Consider the following 17,476-nt stretch of genomic DNA (forward strand, 5'->3'; position numbering starts at 1 on the left):
TGGGCAAGGACACAGGGGCCCCATGATCCCCTATTGCCCAGGGGCCCATGAGTTGTCAGTCCGCCCCTGGTTCCACCTATCAGTGCCCATCAGTACATCCTATCAGTGCCCATCCGTGCTGCCTATCAGTGCTTTCTCATCAGTGCCCATCAGTTCCACCTATTAGTGCCCATGAGTTCTCCCTATCAGTTTCTCCTCATCAGTCCCCATCAGTGCCACCTCATCAGAGCCCATCAGTGCAGCCTATCAGTGCCCATTAGTGCAGCCTCATCAGCGCACATCAGTGAAGAAGATAAATTACTTATTTGCAAACTGTTATCATAGAAACTGAGAAAAGCTTTATTTCCCAAAAACATTTTGGTCTTTTTTCATTTGTTTAGCAAAAATTAAAAACCTTAGTGGTGATTAAATACTACCAAAAGAAAGCTCTATCTGTCTCAAATAAATGATAAAAATGTGGGTACGGTGTTGCCTGACCGCGCAATTGTCATTCAAAGAGCGACAGCCCTGAAAGCTGAAAACTGGCCTTGGCAGGAAGGGGGTGAAAGTGCCCCATAGGCAAGGGGTTAAGTGATGTTTTCTGAAACCTTGGACAATACTTGGAAATCAGAGTCAGTACACAACTATAAAAGAACATGCACTGCATTTTTTTGGGTGCTAAGAAAGAAACAAAATAACAATAAATTAATTACTTAAAAAAAAAGAAAAAACATTTTGTAGCAATAACATTTACTGTAAATATGGCAATCTAACAGAATTTACTGAAAGTAATGAAAGGGAGAAATCCTCTGTTTGTACAATAATAAGAAACCTGTTTTGAATTGATCACAGAAAGTTAATTTCGGCTAAGAAAGGATTGCTAATGTGTCTTTTGTTCTGGACAAAACTAGCAATCAAAGTCTGGATCTCATTGTCAATTCCAGTTTCATGGCTGAGGCTGTTTACACAATAGAGAGAGGTGCCTTGGAGGTGCAATCCTTAATGAAGACACCTTAGCCCCAGGACACATTCCATCTAAGTTCATGCAGTTGTCAAACATTCACCTGGTGAGAAAACCTACTTTTTGTAAGACCAATCTATTCAACTTGTGTAAATATTGTGGAATGGCAGGATGTAAAGAAATCCACATTCCTAGACATTTGACATCACTCAAAGTTTATTCTGTCCAGTCCCAGGAATGACAATGCATTGGAAGCCAAGAGCTTGTCCTGGAAAAGATTGAAATGGTGATAATGTTATCAATGGAAGGTTTAAAGCCCCATACACAGGATGAGAATATTGAACGAATGATCGTCTGTTTTTTATTTTATTGCATGCTAGTCTCCATATTGAAAGTGAAGAGGTTACTAAAGTTATGAAAATTCTCGTACGACAGGATAAAAAATTGGAATAATGTAATGTATTGTATTGTATTTGTATTTTTTTTTGGATTGTATTTGTATTGTTTTTTTTTGGATAAAAACTGTACTGATTAGTTGGAAATCGTACAAACTTGTATCGTACAAGAACATTTTTTATGCTTGCCCCTTTGAAAACTGTATACTAATGATTTTAGATTGTAAGCTCCAAGGAGCAGGACCCTACTAACCCTCATGTATTGAACTGTATTGTCTCCCGTTATATTGTAAAGAGCTGAGCAAACTGTTGGCGCTATATAAATCCTGTATAATAATAATATTATTATTTTGAGAACAAAAATGTTTCATTTTGGTTTGTGTGACTACAACCAGCACTTCCAATAAACACAGAGGATTGCCATCAATTAGCATACACATTGAACCATCTATTTCATACAGCCAACCCTAATAACAGAATAACATTATCAATCAATTGCAATATACAATCAAAGAATATGTAAATCCAACATTTCATATTCCTGATATGCACCTGTTCTCTTTGTATTGCTTCCTTTGTGTGAATTCCCTGGTGTCCCTACCTGTTATTATTATACAGTGTTTATATAGCGCCAAAAAGTTTGCTCTGCGCTGTACAATATAGTGGGGGACAGTACATGAGACAATACAGTAACAAAACAATATACGAGGGGTTCGAGGGCCCTGCTCTTAAGAGCTTACAACCTAGGAGGGAGGGGATAGCGGTACTGGAGGAAGTGGCTGTGGGGGATGGAGTGGTAGGAGGAGTGGAGGAGATCGGCTGTTAGGTGAGGGTGGGGTAGGCTTCCCTGAAGAGATGGGTTTTCAGGGTGCGCCTAAAGGTGAGGAGGGTAGGTGACAGTCTGATGGATTGGGGCAGTGAGTTCCAGAGGATGGGGGAAGTCCTGGAGAAGTCCTGCAGTCGGGCGTGGGAGAAGGAGACCAGGGTGCTAGAAAGTAGGAGGTCTTGTGAGGAGCGAAGAGCACAGGTTGCGTGGTATTTGGGTATCAGGTCGGTGAGGTAGTTTGGGGCGGCGTTATGAATGGCTTTGTATGTCAATGTTAGTAGTTTGAATTTAATGCGTTGGGCAATCGGAAGCCAATGGAGGGAGTGACAGAGGGGGGTGGCAGATGCGGAGCGGTTGGTAAGGTGGATGAGTCTGACCGCTGAGTTCAGCATAGACTGAAGCGGGGATAGTCTGTGATGAGGTAGGCCGGTGAGGAGCGAGTTGCAGTAGTCGGGTCATGATGATCAGATTATTGTACGATCGTTTAGAAAGCGATATTTTTCATACGATTTTCTGATCTTGTGTACTAGGCTTAAGGCATAGGAGTAATCTTTAAAGAGGAACTTCAGTCCCCGTAATCATAGCCCCACTCCCCCTCCACCGGTGTTACCATTTTTGATTGTCCAGTGCATGCACAGGTGCACTGAAGGGCTCTTCCTGGCCTAAAGCTGGCCATAGATAGATTGAAATTTGGGACTGGCTGAATTTCAATCTATCTATGGCAGTTTCCATTCAACATTGTTAGGTTGACTTCTGTCGAACTGGAATTTTGGAAAGTTTTCATTCGATCAGCGGCTGCAGCCAATGGCCTGCAATGCTGATCAGTCTATTCTGACAGAGGAGAGAGGATTCCTTCATCCACTTTGCTTGTGTTATTAGGGGAATGGATTTGTTTTTTTTTATCAGTCATCTATGCCCAGCCTTAGGGTCTCAGCAAAGCTCTTCAGTAGATTTGTACACACACGGGGGATTTTTCACACATGCACAGAAAACGCAAGTTTTGATGCACGGTGGACCCTATGGATGTGAAAATGTGCGTGAAACCTGCATTCATGCAGATGTGCTACTGGGCTCTGTCGCAACCCAAAGCCCTGCAGCACATGTGCGCACACACAAAATCTGCTGGGGAAATGGGGGGGAGGGGCAGGGAAAGAATTAAGAGGGTCTTCAGTTCACCCAAAAATTTAAAAGCCAGCAGCTACAAACAGTCCCAGGACAGGATCATTCAGCACCCACAGCAAGGAGCCAGATTTGTGCCCCCCCCCCCACACACACTGTTAATACATGTTGTAGAATGGGTGTACCACTCTACATTTATTCTTTGCTCCCTTGCTTCTCCATGTCCTGGGCAGCCACCCCTCTTGCCCATCCCTTGTCCCAGCCCTGGCTACAAATACAGCAATTTCCATGTTTTTCTCCCCCATAAAGTGTATATTTTCATTTTTCCATTTTTTTGTTGCACCTAATTGCTGCTTTTTTCTTTCAAACTATTTCAGCCACTTCCTTTCTACATGCTCCCACTCCAGTGTTGGTTTCACGTCATTGCTCTGGATCGTCTTTCTGATGGTGGCAACAGTGGTCTCTGGACCGTGGATGCATGTGTCACCCCATAACAGGAAATACCTCCACCGGAAAAAAAAAAGTCAGCAGCTACAAAAATTGTAGCTGCTGACTTTTGAAATACAGACACTAACCTGTCCCTCGGTCCAGCAGTGTCCTCACCATAGCTGGTTTCACCAGCCGTCTTCTCTCCCTGGCACCAGCATTTTCAGTGTGGGCACCCAGCTGTGACAGCTTGCAGCTTCACAGCCAGGTGCCCACTGCGCATGCGTGAGAAGCTCTGCGCTTTGTGAATGGCCCTGTGTCCCAGAAAACTACAAGGAGGGGGGGGGGGGACAACTTCTGCTCCTGATCGCCTAGGCAATCGCACAATCGCAGCAGAAGTGGGTACCTGGCAAATTCGGGTACCCGCTTCCCAAATGTGCCAATCCTTAATGGGGAGCGGGGGACAAAGGCCTACAGCGGAACATCCCCTTTTGGGTGGGGCTCCGCTTTAATGCCAAGATCACTAGGATCACCAAGTATTATTTTGATAAAAGCTGCTGATTAAAAATTTTTGGAAAGCAACTTCTGAAATTATATTAACATGTTAAAGCTCATATGAGATTTTAGCAATGGGGTTTAGGTTTATGCACTTTAATGGGAAATGTGATAGTCCATCTGGAAACTTTACTGGGGTTGATTTACTAAAGGCAAATAGACTGTGCACTTTCCAAGTGCAGTTGCTCCAGAGCTTAGTAAATGAGGGGAAGCTTTGCTGGCTTCCATCATCCAGTCATGTGCAAGCAGAAATGCTGTTTGTTTTTCCTTGCTTGTGGTTGGGTATTCTTTGCAAAGTGAAGCTTTACCTCGTTTACTAAGCTCTGGAGCAACTGCACTTGCAAAGTGCAAAGTATATTTGCCTTAAGTAAATCAACCCCTCTGTGTCATTTTAAGAAGCAGCAGTGTGCAGCCATACCAAACTGCACAATTATGAAGAACAGCAGAACCCAAACCCGCCAGAGTGCAATAAAAATGGATGAAAGAATAATAAAAGTGAATGATAGAAGTAAAAAAGCCAAGAGGAGAATCTTGTTATGTGACCTAACAAATTTACACAACAAACACTTATTTTCTGTGAAGCAGTGGCGTAGTACAAGCTCAATACAATGGTCTGCATTTTATGACTGGGCCGCAAAATGCAGGCCGCAATATTGTGAATAATGCAAAGTAACTGAAAGTGGAGAGCAATATAGATTCTCTATTATAAATTATATATATTTATAAATATATATGTATTTATCTATATTATAAAACTAATACAATAGATTATATAGATATTACAGAATACTTTATTAACAAAAAAATCTTACTTTTAAATTCAAGTCAAAATTTTCCATTGATTCAATAAGGTGTCCAGGATTATGCTCTCCCAATGGAAAAGGATAATCAGTTCCTAACATCACTTTTTCCTGTTTGAAAAAAAAGTAAAACTATAAATTGTCAATGACAAAGTTACTGATTCTAATAACTAAAATGTCAACTGCACAGAACGATTCCAGACAAATAAATGTTCCCTATTATATTGGGGACCCCCCCCCCTTTCTCCTTTAGAGAAACTTTTCTCATACATTTTAACATAGAGGAAACAGTTCTCAGGTCTCAGGGAAGCCCCACTAAAATGATCAGAAATACAGGTGATATATTAGTGTAATCAGTAGGTTTTAGAGACTTTAAAATAAAATAAATATTTTGAAATTGCTGGAAAAGAAACAAAGACAGTGAACATTTTAGTGACCCCCTACATTGTTGGTCAGTGGAGAAGTGATCCCCTTCATTGCTGGTCTATGTACACATGACCCCCCATATTGGCAGTCCATGTAGAAGTGATCCCATTACATTGGTGGTCTATGTATGCATGACCTCTTACATTGTTGGTCAGTGTAGAAGTGATCCCTTTCATTGGGTGTTGGTATAGAAGTGATCCCTTACATTGGTGGTCTATGTACACATGACTCCTCATATTGGCAGTCTATGTAGACGTGATCCCATTACATTGGTTGTCTATGTATACATGACCTCTTACATTGTTGGTCAGTGTAGAAGTGATCCCTTTCATTGGGTGTTGGTATAGAAGTGATCCCTTACATTGGTGGTCTATGTACACATGACCTCTGATATTGGCAGTCCATGTAGAAGTGATCCCATTACATTGGTGGTCTATGTATGTATGACCTCTTACATTGTTGGTCAGTGTAGAAGCGAACCCTTACATTGGTGGTCTATGTACACATGACCTCTGATATTGGCAGTCCATGTAGAAGTGATCCCATTACATTGGTGGTCTATGTATGTATGACCTCTTACATTATTGGTCAGTGTAGAAGTGATCCCTTACATTGGTGGTCTATGTACACATGACCACTGATATTGGCAGTCCATGTAGAAGTGATCCCATTACATTGGTGGTCTATGTATGTATGACCTCTTACATTGTTGGTCAGTGTAGAAGTGATCCCTTACATTGGTGGTCTATGTACACATGACCCCTGATATTGGCAGTCCATGTAGAAGTGATCCCATTTCATTGGTGGTCTATGTATGCATGACCTCTTACATTGTTGGTCAGTGTAGAAGTGATCCCTTACATTGCTAGCCTATGTACACATGACCCCTGATATTGGGAATACCCTCCATATGTAAGGGACTTTAAAGGCACCATACTGGCACCATACTAATGCACAGCATAATTTGAAAAAACAATAATAAAAAAAATTGAAACAGTTGTGGGCCTGCTGTTTCTAATCTTTTTTTATCTCCCTTTGTTCCTCCTTTTTTTTATGATTCTTTATTTTCATAACATACTAGCATGTATGCATGCTGGCTTTCCACCCTTGTATTGCCCATTACTTTGTGGTTCAGTGGACGCATCTAGTACCTTGTCTTCTGCTTATGTAATGTTTCGAGGGATAAGGGATCCTCTTTGTACTGTTATGGGGATGTGGATGTCCGCCTCTACCTCTGAACACACAGTAGCTTGGTAAGTGTTTTCTTATCTTACATAGTTACATATAGTTACATAGTTATGCCAGCCATAGACGGTTCGAAAATCGGCCGATTTTCGCACTGTTAGTGGGTTATTTGGTCGGCCGGTTTTTGGGTTTTTTGCACTTTTGGATTATCGGTCATGTTGGAAAATTCGTGGAAAACGACCAATTTTCACGGCAATGATGGCCAAATCATACGATCGTTTTAACGAAAAAAAATATGCGCGTGAGCCGTGACCTGGAAGGAACAGAAGTTTTGGCTGTTATATGGGGTGAACTTTCTGACTTGGTCGGCCGATTTTTGTAATCGTTGGTTTAACGAACGACCGATTTTTCATTTATCGTTCGGAAAAACGTGCGGTTTTTGAGCCGTCTATGGCCTGCATTAGTGTGGCTTAGAAAAGACAAAAGTCTATCCAGGTCAACCATAAAAAAAATTAAAAAAATATATATCTGAGGTATATGGTTTTGATTTAGTACATAGGTGTTATGGTTTTTGGTTTTTGACCATCTTCCCAGCACCCCTTTTCTTTTTCCTTTTTTTTTTTGTAGGTAAATTTAGTTTGTTTAATCATTATCTATGTTTTGTTATTTTGTTATCGTTGGGATTATGCAGCTTCCATAGGCTCTCTTCAGCCCTGCCTCACCTTTTCTGGCCCAGTGTCCTGCAAGCCCTCCCCTATTATCTTCTAGGGTGAGGGTTCTTGTACCCACACGTGGTGCCCTCTCAGAATCAGCAGCAATTATTAACTGATGTTGTGGTAAGCTGTTATTTTGACTTATGTTGTTATATATAAAAAATGTTTTTTGGTTATGGAAATTGAAAAGCTAAACAATTATTCCATAGTACTGACAAACAATCCCGGGATGTGCATGATAAAGCAGCTGTGAACTGCGAAACAAGTCGGAAAATATCAAGGGGACGCAACATTTATCATGATTTTGTATGGTTTTATGAAAGTTTCTGTATAAAATGTATGAATTTTATATGGTGGTTATGTCATTGTCCACCATTTTTATGTGAATTAATAAAAATTATTGTTTTATCAAATTCTGTGCATTAGTACAATGCCCCTTACATTGAGGGTATTCCCCCCCTTTCCTTTTTTGGTTCCCAGACATGCAAGCTTATTATTATGCTTCACTCTTAGATCAATTGAAATGTTGGTTCTTATCATCAGAAGATAAATTGTGGGTTGCTATAGAAAAGGAGGTTACAAAGGGACAAGATCTATTTGCATTGATAATAACTAATAAGATAATTACCCCTCCATTGTATTCTATCACCAGCTCACTCCTAGCATGGAGATATTTACTAATCAAAACAAAACTTATTGAAGAGGTTAAAACTGTGGATGCACATTGTATCCCTGAGATATCAGTTGATGATTGGATATAACAAGGTTATCATTTTCTATCACATCTGCCACTCCCTATTTCTATTGTGGATAAACGCATAATATCCCAGATAACTAAATTTAACAAATCACATTTAATAGCAGATTTAGAATCCCCCCAAAGTTTGGGAATTCCTTACAACTTCAATAGATTCAAAGAGAAGGGAATTTCCTTTTTTATGCATGGTTAACAGACTTTATTAATGGAAAAAAACTCTTACATGGTAAAATGGGAAGCAGAACCTGGCCATTGCTTGTCTTGGAAAAAATAACAACAGGCTATACATTATAACAATAAATCATCTACATGTATTAAACATGCTAAAAAAAACACCCCAGATGGTATCTAACTCCCTATCGATTATCTAAAATATTCCCTTCTTGTAATTCTACTTGTTGGAGATGCGAATGTCAAATAGGAACCCTATATCGTATCATTTGGAGTTGTAAAAATATTCAGAGTTTCTAGAATTCTGTTTCAACTTTTCTAGTGTCCATTACAGGGATCTTAACCCCACTCACACCAAGAATGGCACTTTAAAGCTTCAAATTAGAGACATACCCAACACGATGTAGAACTATTGTAATACAAATACCCATTGCTGCTAGACTAACAATTTCGAGTCTATGGAAATCCAGCATTACACCCAATCTATACACAGTTATGGACAGGCTTAACACCCAGGGTCATTTTGAATTTGTGCTTTTTATTGGCACTGATCACTGTATTAGTGTCACTGGGGATGTCAGTGGCAGTTATTCAGTTCCCACTCAGTGTCAGTATGCCCCACGCAGTCCTGCTATAGGTTGCTGATCGCTGCTATTACTAGCATAAAAATAAATAAATAAACATTCCAGTATATATACCACCATTTGTAGACACTATCACTTTTACGTATTGGATTTTTTTAGCAAATACATGTAGCAGAATCCATTTTAAACTAAATTTATGATGAAATTTGGTGATCAAATACCATTGAAAGAAAGCTCCATTTGTGGGAAAAGAGGACAGAAAGTTCATTTATGTACAGCGTTGCATGACCGTGCAATTGTCAGTTTAAATAACGCAGTGGCTTATTGCAAAAAATGGCTTCTGGAGGGCAAGTGGTTAAAATAAAGAAGTGATCCCATTACATTGGTGGTCTATGTAGGCATGGCCTTTTACATTATTGGTCAGTGCAGAAGTGATCACTTACATTGGTGGCCTATGTACGCGTGGCCTCTTACATTATTGGTCAGTGCAGAAGTGATCACTTACATTGGTGGCCTATGTACGCGTGGCCTCTTACATTATTGGTCACTGCAGAAGTGATCCCTTACATTGGTGGCCTATGTACGCATGGCCTCTTACATTATTGGTCAGTGCAGAAGTGATCCCTTACATTGGTGGCCTATGTACGCATGGCCTCTTACATTATTGGTCAGTGCAGCAGTGATCCCTTACATTAGTGACCTATGTACGCATGGCCTCTTACATTATTGGTCAGTGCAGAAGTGATCCCTTACATTGGTGGCCTATGTACGCATTTCCTCTTACATTGTTGTTCAGTACAGAAGTGATCCCATTACCTTGGTGGCCTATGTATGCATGACCTCTTACATTGTTGGTCAGTGCAGAAGTGATTCCTTACATTGGTGGCCTATTCATGCCTGGCCTCTTACATTGTTGGTCAGTGCAGAAGTGATCCCTTACATTGGTGGCCTATGTACTCATGGCCTCTTACATTGTTGGTCAGTACAGAAGTGATCCCATTACCTTGGTGGTCTATGTATGCATGACCTCTTACATTGTTGGTCAGTGCAGAAGTGATGCCATTACATTGGTGGCCTATGTATGCATGACCTCTTACTTTGTTGGTCAGTACAGAAGTGATCCCATTACCTTGGTGGTCTATGTATGCATGACCTCTTACATTGTTGGTCAGTGTAGAAGTGATCCCATTACATTGGTGGTCTATGTATGCATGACCTCTTACATTATTAGTCAGTGCAGAAGTGATCCCATTACCTTGGTGGTCTATGTATGCATGACCTCTTACATTGTTGGTCAATGTAGAAGTGATCCCATTACATTGGTGGTCTATGTATGCATGACCTCTTACATTGGTGGTCAGTATAGAAGTGATCCCATTACCTTGGTGGTCTATGTAGACGTGACCCCTTACCCTGATAGTTAGTGTAGACATGATCCCCTTACATTGGCAGTCAGTGTAGGCAGAAGATCAATTTTCCACTGTTCTCAAGGAATCCACAGCCAACTCTTGTGGAAGCTCAGGGTACCATGGATCCTTGGTTGGGAAGGGCTGTTGTAGGGAATATTGTACACAGGTGGCAAAATACTATATTCCAGATCAGCAGGTGGAGCAACAGGTGAGCTCTCCAGTGACAGCTCCTGGTCCTGGTTAATCCTTTCTAGGAGTCAGGTGAGGCTCCATCACACTATTTGGTGTGGTAAACAAATTAGGATTTTTCCTGGAAATTTCCTTTAATCTAAACTTGCATTCTAACCAGTCTTATGCAGCTAGCATATCACTAGTGATGTTTTCAGTCTACGTACCTTTGTTCTTTGAGCCTGGCATTGGTAGAAAAATGAATTCCTTCTTAAACATTAACATTTAACTCAGGGGCGTCCCTAGGGTTGGTGTCACCCGGTGCGATAACACTTGGTGACACCCCCTTCGACAATCCCCGCAGACTCCGATCCATTATGCTCCCCAATCCACAGATCCGATCCATCCTGCGGGGATCGTCGGCCTGCAGCCTATACAGGGTGACACCGGACCCGCTCCACAAAAAGGTAAGTTGTAAAGAAAGCCGATAATCCCCGCAGGATGGATCGGATCCATCCTGCGGGGATCATTGGCTTGCTTTACAATTTACCTTTTTGTGGAGCGTGTCCGATGTCACCCCATGCCATAGGTGTCACCCTGTGCGGCGCGCACCCCCCGCACCTGCCTAGGGACACCACTGATTTAACTTGACCCTTACAACCTAACTCTCAACACTTAGCCCTTAACACAATCCACCTTCCCCTATTACTTAACCAAAAACATTAACTCCTTAAACACCAACTCTGATACTTAAACTAATACCCTTTGATTAAAAAAAAATCCCTATGGGAATATATCATGCATTTGCTAATCCACTGCAAATAATCTTCGTAATTCACCCAATATTTTAATTTCCTACGATCGGCAGCTCCATCTAGTGGCCATAATGCAGTATTTTTTTGAAATACCCTAATCAGGAAATATCACATTATGGGCACTAGATGGATCTGATTATTATCGGAAATAATAACTTTTTATCTTGTACTAGGAGCAGTCATGTAACTTTTAATACTGGGTTTAGATACATTTTAGCCTAGTTTAGTACATCCTAACCCATCACAGGTTTATAGCTGAAAGCAGTGTTGAACCTAAAACCAAAAATGTAATATATTGCAGCTTACCATTCATTAGGTGTAGTTGCTGCATTAGTTTTCTGTTTTTGGCTTTTCCCCTCTGTTTTCACCTGCTGATCTGGCCAGTAACACACCTCCGGTATTAGTAAGACACAACTCTGGAGGAATGAGCACAGGAGGCACAGAAGACAGCAGCATTCCTCCACTCTTGGAGGAAGGGGAGTGTTAAATATACGAGCAGATTTAAATACACTACTAAATAAAAGCTGATCGTTTTAATCACCCCTGCCAGTGTGAAGTGGTTTGTCTAAGCTTTGTAAACTGATACATTCTGCTGGAGAGCTTGTGCTGTAAAAAAACAACAACAGACTTGTAGGCTGGTTTACCAGATGAAAATAGATGATAGAAAGAAAATGAATGCAGCCATCATATCTAAGAATTGGTAAGTTGCGATATAAAAAAATGCTTTTGGGTTTAATACTGCTTTAAGTATATTGTAGCTATGGCATAGTTACATTGCTGCAGGTTGAACATATATATATATATAATCCGGACAGTGGTGTATTTAGGTATTTTGCTGCCCTAGGCAACACAAAATTCGCCCCCCCCCCCCCCCCCAGAGAGAGCCTGACATTAACCAACAACACCCCTGCCCCCCATCACCACCACCCGAGAGAGCCTTCTACTACCATCACCCCCATACACTGGCCACTCACCTCCCAGCAAGAGAGAGAAAGACACTCACCTTCACAGCTCTAGACATCCCTGGGAATGAGAGTCAAGCAGCCCGCAGCCTCTCTCAGATCCCACCTGGTCCCCATGCCACATGTGTCCCCTCTTCTGTCCTTTCTTCCAGGAGGGTAGTGCTGCCCCCTTGAAAAATGCCGCCATAGGCAAATGCCTTGTGGTAAATACACCCCTGCCTATGGAAGCTGGAAATCATTGCTGTTACAGTGATCACTCCTAACTTCATGGGCACCAGTCAGGGAACACTTAGCATTTTCTCAATGAATGCAAAGTGTTTGTGATTGCATGTAATTATGCAAAAAATAAGTCATGCCTAAACTTTAATTTAGCAGCATGTGTGGTTGGACGATTATTAAGACGGTCACGGGTTTTACTTTTGAGATTCTTTTTCTGGTTTCCAAAATAGTCCACTAAACGTGTCCCTGGGAAAACAATTTGTCAGCTACGCATGATCCTGCAGGGGGCAGCATTTACTAAATATTTTTGAGACATTCCTCAATCAAGTCTGTGCTTAGTTTTCAGAAGAGGTCAGGTCTATCATTTGTTACATTAGTATATGCAAGCCAATGCTCCTGGCAGGGGCGGACTGACAACTCATGGGGCCCCCGGGCAATAGGGGATCATGGGGCCCCTGTGTCCTTGCCCAAACTCAAAAAAGCCTATGAAAAAGGTACCAGGGGCATCTCATGGGACCCCCTACTGACCCCAGGCCCTCGGGCAGTGCCCGAGTTTCCAAATGGTCAGTCCGCCCCTGCGCATATATGTGTACTGGTAAGGACTTAAAGAAAATGTAAACCCAATATTTCCTATTCCTGATATGTACCTGCTGTACCATGTACTTGTATGAAAAAGTCTCCTGTTCTCATTGTATGAAATCCCTGGTGTTCCTACCAGTCCCTCTGCTTTCATATAAAAAAAAAACTGACCACACTAAGCATGAGAGCACAACGTGGTCAGTTTTCTAGCTGTGCTGGGAACTCAGTGTGTTCTCTTCCAATAGTTAGACTTGTACTGACACTCCCCTTCCCCTGCACAGCCATTCACTGGGAAGACCAGTGTTCTGCTGTTTCTCCACCCCCTGCCCCATACAGAGGGTGTATGATCACTTATGAAAAAGGGAAAAAAAGTGTTCATAATGTACTTTAACTACTTCAAGTCCGGACACTTTCACCCCCTTCCTGCCCAGGACAATTTTCAACTTTCAGCGCTGTCACACTTTGAATGACAATTGTGCGGTCATGCAACACTGTACCCATATGAATTTTTTAGCATCTTTTAGAGACAGATAAAACTTTATTTTGGTGGTATTTATTCACCACTGGGAATTTTTTTTTTTATATATAAATGAAAAGTCCAAACATTTTGAAAAAAAAAGTGTTTTCTTTATAAAATTTTGCAAATAAATAGTATTTCATCATAAATCTTGGCCAAAATGTATTCATCTATCTTTTTAGTAAACAAAAAAACCCAAATTAGTTTATAACCAAAAATTATAATTTTTCAAATTTTTTTTTACATTTTTATTTTATTTTTTTATATTAATATATTTTTTTTTTTACATACTCTCACCCTAGCAGTACAGTGTCACCATGGTGACACTGTACTACTTGTGGGGGGTGATGAAGATTATTTTTGATTTATTTTTTTTCCACTGATTGCTTTTACACCCATAAAGGCTGTAAAAGCAATAATTTCTCCTTCTCTCTGGCCGCATTCTTGCAGCCATTGAGAAATACCGTGAGAGCTGTGATTGGTCACAGCTTGTCACATGGTACAAGGCTGTTGTGAATAGCCCTGTACCATGTGACTTCTGTGATCATTCACAGATTTCACACGTAGTAAGCAATGATGTCAGAAGTGACATATTGCTTACTACTATTCATGTGATCACTGATTGGCCAATCAGTGATCACATGATCGGGACCTCACACAGAGGTCCCGTACAGCGATCGGTGCTCCCAGGGTGCGCTCACAAGCACGGAAGCAGGAGGACATTTATAGACGGCAACCTGCTTCGGCACTGCTCCCATCCGCCCGTTCATGTACATGGGCCGGACGGGAAGTGGTTAACCAATCACTCATAGTAATGCCTGAACTGGTCCATGAAACATGGCTGTGTTCTCCAATTCAAGCATGTACCTGCAGAGGTGGGAGTGCACAAGCAAGCATTGTTCTGTTGGTAAGGAAACTATGTTAACTGGGTGAGCTCACTTTTAGCAGATGTGGTCCATTGCATCTCAGGCACACAACAACTCACCTTCCCAACCACATCTATCAGGAGTTTTAGGGCTCCGGGGTCATGTACCAGGGAGTCTGTGTAGAAAGATCCAAGGTATTTCTGGGGGGGTTCATTATTGTGAACAGCACAGAGATCAGGACGCACGTTGAAACCATGGGTAATGCGACCTACAGTGAAGGGGAAGGCTCCACCTATAAATAATAACAATAATATAAATATTAATAATAATAATAATAATGATGATGATGAATGAATTAAATAAATATTTCAAATCATTAATTAAATAAAGCAATAACGATAGGTTTGCAGAACACAAAGAACATAGTATGGAAAAACAAACACCAAATAAAGTATATAAAAAAGATATTATTTTGAGAACAAAAATGTTTCGTTTTGGTTTGTGTGACTACAACCAGCACTTCCAATAAACACAGACGATTGCCATCAATTAGCATACACATTAAACCATCTATTTCATACAGCCATCCCTAATAACAGAGTCAGGGGCGGACTGACAACTCATGGGGCCCCCGGGCAATAGGGACCATTATTATTATTATACAGTATTTATAAAGCGCCAATAGTTCGCTCAGCTCTGTACATTACAATGGGGGACAGAACATGTGACAGAACAATACCAATACAATGCAAAACATGAGGGGATCGAGGGCCCTGCTCTTTCGAGCTTACAATCTAGGAGATCATGGGGCCCGTGTGTCCTTGCACACCCAAAAAAAGCCTATAAAAAGGTACCAGGGGAATGTCATGAGGCCCCCTACTGACCCCGGGCCTTTGGGCAGTGCCCGAGTGCTCCAATGGTCAGTCCGCCCCTGAACAGAGTAACACTATCAATCAATTGCAATATACAATCAAAGAATATGTAAATCCAACATTTCATATTCCTGATATGCATCTGTTCTCTTTGTATTGCTTCCTTTGTGTGAATTCCCTGATGTCCCTACCTGTCCCTTTGCTTTCCTATTAAAAACTGACCACGCTAGGCATGAGAGCATAGTGTGGTCAGTTCTCTATGAGAGCTCTCAGTTGAGTCAGCTCTCCTCCAATGATCAGATATGTGCCAATCCCCTGCACAGCCATTCACTGGGAAGACCAGTGTACTGCTGTTTCTCCATCCTTGCCTCTCTATGCCGCTGAGAACAAGGGGTATTTATAATGTTTTTATACAAAAAATGTTTTTCCTTTCATTTCTATTTTTAAAGGATAAGTTCACATTTTAGACAAAATAATAAATGCACATTTTTTTGCAGGTAAAAAAATTTGCATTTATTATTTTTGTCTGCAGGAGCCTGGAAAATATTGCACCAGCGATCAGCAGATCTCCAGTGCCATGCAGGTCTCCTGCAAACCTGTCAGAATATCTGCTAGCGGTACGGGATGTACGGGATGTACGGGATGTACAAGCAAGCAGATATTCTGACAGGAAGACTCAATGAGCTACCACGGCGGTCCACAGCGCCGTGGTAGTTCATTGAAAACTACAAGTGACAACCGCTAAGGCTGTCAGGACTTGCAGTTCAATGAATGATGCGGCCGTGTGGGCGGAGCCCCGCACGGCAGCACTCTTTTCAAATTTGACAGATAGTATGGGGAGACTTCTCCCCGTATTATTTGTCAGATTGAGAGGGGGGTGGCGGGCAGCGGCTGCGGCTATGGGAACATGTTACATATTCCACCCTAAAAACGGGTGGAACATGTAACATATTCCCAAAGATGAACTTATCCTTTAAACTGTATGGATTGTTTTATAAGGTGAGGGTTTACATATATTTTATAAGGTGAGGGTTTATTTATTTATAATGATATTATTTATTACATATTATTGTTTATATGATAACATTTATTTCTTATTTGTTTCTTTGTTTGTTTTTACTTCCTTTCATTTGTATTTGTAAACTGTATGGGCTGTTATAATTGATATTGTCTGTGTTTCATTGCAGGTGCTAATTTTATTGACACAAAAACTTTTTGTACTAACCAATTATATTGTATATATATATATATATATATATAAATACACACACACACATACGTACATACTGTACATACATATATATATATATATATATATATATATATATATATATATATATATATACACTTTCTTTTTGAAACGTTTTTGTTACAAGTGTTGAGACACAAACAAATGGGCAAAATTTTAAAGGTACCCCAAAATCCATCATCACAGTCAATAAATGTCCAAATAATGTTTCTAGAAATTGATATTTATTCAAATTACATCATAGAATAAGTAAAACGTATGGTACAACTTACTGTCAATAGTTGAGACACATAACCTCCTAATAATATCCCAGTTTCAATTAACGCCATTAGTTGTGCTACAGAAAATCCAATCATAAAGATTGTTGTATTACAACTTCAGACTTGGGATACTACAACCCTGCTTGTGTTTTGCAGAACACATCTGCTTCATCACATGACATGAAGGTTGTAAATTCTACCAAAAGTACATGACATCTATTGTATTTTAGTACTGACTAATATGAATTAGAACTTGCAACCTCCGTGTTGTAAAAAATGGGATATTATTTGGTGGTTATGTGTCTCAAAAACCGACAGCATGCTGTACCAATTTTTAAAAAGACAATATTTGATAATGTCATTTGAATAAATATCAAATTGTAGAAATATTATTTGGACATTTATTAACTGTGATGGAGGATGCTAGGGCAATTTTAATATCTTTACAATTTACTCATATAGTAATAAAGGATCAAAACTGGATGGAGACTAAGAAATTTTGAGTTAGAGTGTTACTACCCAGTAATATGTACATAATTCACAAGGAGGTTCAAAGAGGTTTAAATGTCAACATTTTACAAGAAATAAGCAAAAAGAAAGTATATAAAAATATAATTTTAGATTTCTAAAACTTGCTATTTATTTAAATGACACCATAAAATA

At 40.4% G+C, this 17,476-nt stretch overlaps 1 protein-coding gene across 2 annotated transcripts in view; it reads right to left on the minus strand.

Annotated features, from left to right (window-relative positions):
• Nucleotides 1-712: 712 nt before the first annotated feature.
• Nucleotides 713-17,476, minus strand: part of ACMSD (aminocarboxymuconate semialdehyde decarboxylase) — a 71,704-nt gene continuing 54,940 nt past the window's right edge. For both annotated transcript variants that reach the window (XM_089683604.1, XM_089683605.1), the window contains 3 exons: nucleotides 14,552-14,724; nucleotides 5,074-5,172; nucleotides 713-1,208 (listed from right to left, as the gene is read on the minus strand). In XM_089683604.1, coding sequence (XP_089539730.1) covers nucleotides 1,146-1,208; nucleotides 5,074-5,172; nucleotides 14,552-14,724 — 335 coding nt within the window. In that variant the 3' untranslated portion in view covers nucleotides 713-1,145. The remainder of the gene's footprint in view (nucleotides 1,209-5,073; nucleotides 5,173-14,551; nucleotides 14,725-17,476) is intronic.

The sequence above is a fragment of the Staurois parvus genome, unplaced genomic scaffold, assembly GCF_062004578.1.
Source record: "Staurois parvus isolate SC_StPar_1 unplaced genomic scaffold, SC_StPar_1.0 ptg000315l, whole genome shotgun sequence".
NCBI lineage: Eukaryota > Metazoa > Chordata > Amphibia > Anura > Ranidae > Staurois > Staurois parvus.